At 42.5% G+C, this 6,000-nt stretch overlaps 1 protein-coding gene across 6 annotated transcripts in view; it reads right to left on the reverse strand.

Moving 5' to 3' along the window:
* BICD1 (BICD cargo adaptor 1) overlaps window positions 1-5,609 on the reverse strand; it is a 209,869-nt gene extending 204,260 nt beyond the window's left edge. For all 6 annotated transcript variants that reach the window (XR_004683335.1, XR_004683334.1, XR_004683336.1 and 3 more), the window contains exon 1: window positions 4,774-5,609. Coding sequence is in view for 3 of the 6 variants with exons in the window: in XM_035027951.1 (XP_034883842.1) it covers window positions 4,774-4,986 (213 nt within the window). In the remaining 3 variants the exon portion in view is untranslated. The remainder of the gene's footprint in view (window positions 1-4,773) is intronic.
* Window positions 5,610-6,000: the final 391 nt, after the last annotated feature.

Here is a 6,000-nt window from a genome sequence, read left to right on the forward strand (position 1 = left end):
AGAAAACATGACTTAAAATGACTCATATAACCTGGCCATCAACCTGACCCTCTAAAAGGGCTCTTCCCCATAGCACCTTCCTTCCTTCGTGAATGGAGCCACCTTCTACACATCCGAGAAAATTCTCAACTCTACTCTTTTCCTTACTTTCCACATCCAGACCCAGTATCATGTTCCACCCTACACCTTCTAAACAGCTAATAGGTTTGACCCCTCCTCATCATCCCTACTGCCCCTGCACAGCTCCAATCCACTCTCTATAACCAGCACTGGGACTTTCTAAACCATACTTGTGACTGAAGTGTTTCACCCTCTCAGGTAGTATGGTGCAGTGATTAGAAAATGGGCTTCTTCCTAAACCAGGTTCTACCACTTAGTTTTGCAGCCTTGAGAAGAATCCTTAACCTAAGACCTATTTTCCTCTTCTGCATAATTCAAGTAATATCTACCTTATAAAAGGATTCTTATAAGAATGAGAGATAAGGTATGCAAAATGCCTAGCCCTAAATGGAGCTTTGTACAGAATTAAGTGCTTTATTATTTTTATTATTTTCTTATCTGTAAAAATGAGCAGTAAGTTTCTGAATTACTCTGAAGATTAAATAAGACGTAAGGCACCAAACACAGTGTTACTAAGTGTTTCTTTTCGTTTCCTTTTAATGGTTCCCCTAGCCCCAAGACAAAATGCAGCTACTGCCACTTTCCCAATATCATCTCCTGCCACTTGACTTCACATGTCTCCTCTAGCATAATGAATTATTTAATAGTAAGACTGCATCTCTTCATGCCTTCCTCTCCTTCAAAGCCATATTTACAGGTACAACACTATGTGTGAGAAAGACTTTACTATATATTTCAACATGCAATAGTTATCATATTTTCAAATTTAGAATGTAATAGCTATCAGGTATAAGTGTATTGAAGGGGATGATATAGCAGAATATTCATAAGCATGAAAATCTGAAAAAAAATCATCAAACCATGGTTACTGTACATGTTCATGCAAACATAATGAATGTGATGAAAGATATAACATCCTGTTAAATGATATCTGAGCAATAACTTTTCCGGAGATGAAATTTTGAGTTGAAATAAAAAGAAGGAATGGTGCAGGTTAGAGCAACTGGGTCAAAAAAAAAAAAAAAAAGAATGACTGAAAGTGATTGTGTTTGTTTGTTGAGGTTGTTTGTAAATATTTTGCAATACTTTCCAAAAGCATATGTTGATATATTATAGATGTTTTAATTAATTTGGTAATAAATATGATAATATAAACATTTCTCTTTCAAAACAGTGAGAGAGAAAATACTAGCTAGGTAAATAAATTATTAACATTCTCTATGTTTATTCCTAGATTGGAAACGAAATCTGGGGGCTCCCTCCCCCCACTATGATTTCATGATTTAGCATATACAAACCTAACAATCTTTCCAAGCATATGAAGAAAAAAATTTCTGTTTAAAGTTGAATCCAAATAATTAAATGGCTTTCATCAGGTCCCCAATGTGACAGTCTCTAAAAATGTGTAAGTTCAATGTTTATTCCTTGAACGATTTAACCATAGCCCTGAAAAAACAGAAAATTGGCTCCAGGAAGATAAGCTGTTCATTGTCCACAAAGTTCTTCTTTAGCAAATGGTGTCTACCCTTGGCGTCAGTGTTAAGAATATAAGCAAAAAAAAAAATGAGTTGAAGATTCTTAGTACATAGTCTACCGTAACCTAGCTGCAAAACTTTTCTAAAGTCACATGGATATGTTTTCTACAATGCTACCAAGAATGCTGAATCATTCCTTTCTATGGGGATCTTTTTCAACTTTACTACTTCTTAAATTTCAAATATTTTTTAAGTAAAAAATAAAACAAACACAACACAAACAAATTTAAATTCTAGGAGTTTTTTTTTAATGTATGTATATTTTTAGTTTTAAAATTATTTTGGAACTATGACTCTTCCTCAAACACTACTTTGGCCTAAGTGACATTCACAGTGCTGATTTACACACATCCCAAACATACAATCAGCCAGGACCGGAATATAACTGGGCATGGGTGCCCCTCAGGTCACTGAAAAGCATGCATTACTTGTGAAATCATAAAACCATGCTCAAGTCTTTTACCAGACATGTTGCTTTGTCCAGCTCCCCAAAGATAATTAAAAGGAGAACATTAGGATGATGGACCAATTACTTTTAATGAATCATATTTGTTGAAAGAGCCTAAAAATAAGTCAAAGATTTTATACTTGGCTTTGTAGATAAAATGCAACATTGTTTACTATATGTACCTGCAAATGAACAAAACTTCCCTTTTAAAAATCAGAGCACTCATAAAACATGTCTTTCAAAAATGGCTTCTATATGATATCATCATTGGTATATCTCAGTTTGCCCAATTATTCTGGATTTCCTTTTTAAACAGGAAATATTATTGAGACTCATTTAGCGCATTTAAATAATACTCCCCAGTAAAGTATACATTTAAAGAATAAAAATATCAGGTCACATTATCAAATGATCAAATATAATGATTATTTTATTACTCTTAAATACATTTTTATGTAATTGCTTAAGACAGTTCATTCAGAATAAAAAACGGAATTAATTTATGCTAAGTGCAACTCAAAATACATATGTAAATGAGTATCATTTGGTAAAAATAATCCTGATAAATTTTTTATTAACCTCCTGCTATATAGAACAAAATATGCCTCAAATTTTTAAAGAAAAAAATTTATAACTGCTATTTGCATTATTCTGTATTAAGAAATTACGAGTTGTACTATTCTCACAAAACATTTTTTCTCATTTTTCCCATTATTGTTGATGACAGTAATATAAGTAGTGTTTCAATACCAGTCACTTCCTATACTTCCTAATTTTCTTAGTCTTTCTCTGACACTAACCAATATTGACCAGTGAATGTATGATAAATGTGCCCCTTCTTCCAGTATAAATTTATTCTTTAATAAAATATTTATTATACACTTACAATGTGATAGGCTTTGTGTTAAAGGCTTTGGATGCAAAGTAAATTAAGACAGATTCCTTTCCTTAAGAGCTCATGGTCTGGTAAAGGCAAAAGACAATTGCATTATGGTTTACTATACAGGGTAAGTGCAAATGACACAGAAATACCCCTAGAAAGGTTGTTTAAATCAAGCAGGAAGATCAGTTAACAGTAATACTCCATTTCATTAAATTAAGTCTACCTCCTTTATCAAGGAGGTGATGGCTCACCACTGCCTAGCTTGCACTTCCTCACATTGGCAAAGCAGTGTTGACAGGTTTAAACATCAAAACATCCCTGAGAATTACAATCACTATCTTGTTTCCTGACTTCACAAGGTTTAACATCACTGAATTTAAACATATCTGACCTAACCTAAGTTGGAAAATAGCCGTGAGTCCAGCTGTTGTTAAGAAAAGACATGTACATGGTAAGAAAAACATGAACTCAGAATTTACAGCCTGATACATGAAAATCAGATTTTTAGTTGGGGTTTTTACCATATGTTTATTTGTTAGCAGTCAGGCATCAGAATAAAAATAAGACATACCTGAAAGTGTGTTTACCATATTGTGTACTAGATTAGAAGACAAATTGATTAGATAGGTCATAAGTCATGTTTTTTAACTGTAGCAACATAAAACAGACACCCTCCAAAACACTGAGTAAGAAAAACGTTTTTGATAATATATACCAAATTTAGAATTAACACTTAAAAGCCAATATGCACCTAAAAATAAAGACTTGCCACAAAGAAAAGCAGTGTGTACACTTAAATTTATAACGGTGACTTGTTACCCATAGTGCTTCAGGAATCAGGTAAAATAAACTGAGTTCCTTCAACAGTATGTATATTCTTATGAGTGCTTGATAGGAAATCAAAGCATATCCATTATTTCCTTCCAAACATTAGCCAGTGTTTAAGAGAAGCCAAATACCGAAAGACTAAAGAGGACCAGTGTTATAACATGGCCCATTTGTGATCCTCTGGTTTTACAAACACAGTCATTTCAAACAGAAGAGCCTCATTTGATATGGACGGCTACCCTTGTACTTGATACATACCATTCGGACTATGTGTAGGGGAGTTAAATCTTCCCTGGTCAGGGTGACCTTATATGACTTGGGCATGGCTCTGCCTCACTCAGAGGCGAAATCGAGGCAGTGGGATCACCCAGCAGAGTTGTTTTTCTCAGGCAGCCCGATGACAAGAATAACTAAAGCCAAGGAGAAGGAAGACTGCCCAGACTTTGTCAGACGGGATTGGCGGAGAGTTCTAGTAACAGTTAGTTCCCTCTCGCACCAAGGAGTGGTTACCTTCAGAAGGCTGAGAGGTACCATAGATCCTGCATCCTGAAATTGTGGGTCCCTCAGCACAAATCTACTCATCGCCTTTGTGGATTATGGGATTGTCGCTGGAACCTGGGTTTGAAATAACAGCAGTTTTGAGAAGTTGGATTTACACATTCCAGCCGAGCTGAATGTCGCCTTAGAGTGCTGAGACTTAAAGACTTCTGAATCTCCCTCCCCCACAGCCTAAACAGCCACTGCCTCTCAAATTCCAGCTTATACATTCACTTCCCGGGCAATTTTTCTCTTGGGGGGAAAACAATGGACTCTTTCAATCTTCTCTTATCAACAAAGGACTCTAAGACGAAGAAACATTCCTTTCAACCGCATCCTTTCCGACTTCTTTACAAATGATGAGTGGGCGTCGGGGGTGGGGGGACGGGGCCCGAGGAGGGATGAGGTGACAGGCAACTCACCTCTTTCAGCTGCTCCAGCTCCTGTTTGAGGCTGTCGTACTCAGCCTCCAGCTCGTCATACTGCTGTTTGAGGGTCAGCTTCTCCTCCAGGACCACCAGCCCGTACTCGGCAGCCTGGATCTTCTCGTGGGTCGTCTCTGTGAGCTCCTTGGTCAGCCTCTCTATCTCAGTCTTATAATGGTCCACAGTCTGCAATACCTCTTCTGCGGCCATAGCCCCGGTGGACGGAGGCAGGAGGGGGCGTCGGGGTGGGGAGACGGACGCAGAGCAGGCGGGGGAAGGGGGAAGGAGGTGGGGAGGGAAGGGTAAAAATGGAAAAGAAAAGTGTGGCTGGATGAAGGAGCAACGATTCCCCGACTGCTGCTCCGGCGGCAGCGCCTACACTGCCGGAGAAACTGAGGAGAAACGCAACATGGAGAACGCGGGGAGAGGATCAGGGGCGAGGCGGCCGCCGCTGCCGCATGTGTCCTCTGGGTCAGCAGCCGTGCGGCATGGCCTGGGCTGCGGCGGCCGGGGACGACGAGGGGCTCCGGATTCTGCTTATTCAGAGGCGCCCGGCCGCCATGTCTCCCGGGCAGCGTCACTGCAGTCTCCCCGGGGCCTGGCGCTCCCCGGCTCGCGGCTCGCTCGCTCGCTCGCTCCACCTGCTCCCTCTGGCTGTGCTGCAGCCGGTGCGGAATGATGCAGTCTCGGGCCCGCTCCCTCCCTTCGCGCCTGGCCCCGGCTCCGAGCAGGGGGCGGGGAGGCGGATGGAGTCAGCGCGGGGGGAGGGAAGGAACCGACGGAAACGTCCCGAGGCGCCTCCCGCCGGGCGCGAGGGGCCGCCGCCGCGGGCTGCACCGGGCGGGGGGGGGGGGGGCGCGGGCCGGAGGCCGAGGCGGAGGCGGCGGGACGCGCGCGGGGGGAACCCCCGCCCTGCCCGGCTCGCCCCGGGCGGGAGTTCCTCCCAGGACTTTGGCCCGTGGACGTCGCGGCCCCCGGAGTGGCGGGGCCGCCCCTGCTCTGCCTCTGAGACGCGAGCCAGAGCTCCGGAACTGCCTGGAAAAGGCGCCTTTCCCAGGGAAAAGCAAACAGTAACTAACGCGCTCGGGGCCCGCGCATCCTTCTCGCCCCCTGGGCTCGCAGCCTCCTTCCCAGCCTCCTGCACCCAAACCAACGCTGTGCTTCCAAAGCCTGCCAGACGCGCCCCAAGGCGAGCGCTCTCCCCGACCCCCACCCCTTCCGCCT

This window comes from Mirounga leonina, unplaced genomic scaffold (assembly GCF_011800145.1).
Source record: "Mirounga leonina isolate KUSES-001 unplaced genomic scaffold, KU_Mleo_1.0 Mir_201, whole genome shotgun sequence".
NCBI lineage: Eukaryota > Metazoa > Chordata > Mammalia > Carnivora > Phocidae > Mirounga > Mirounga leonina.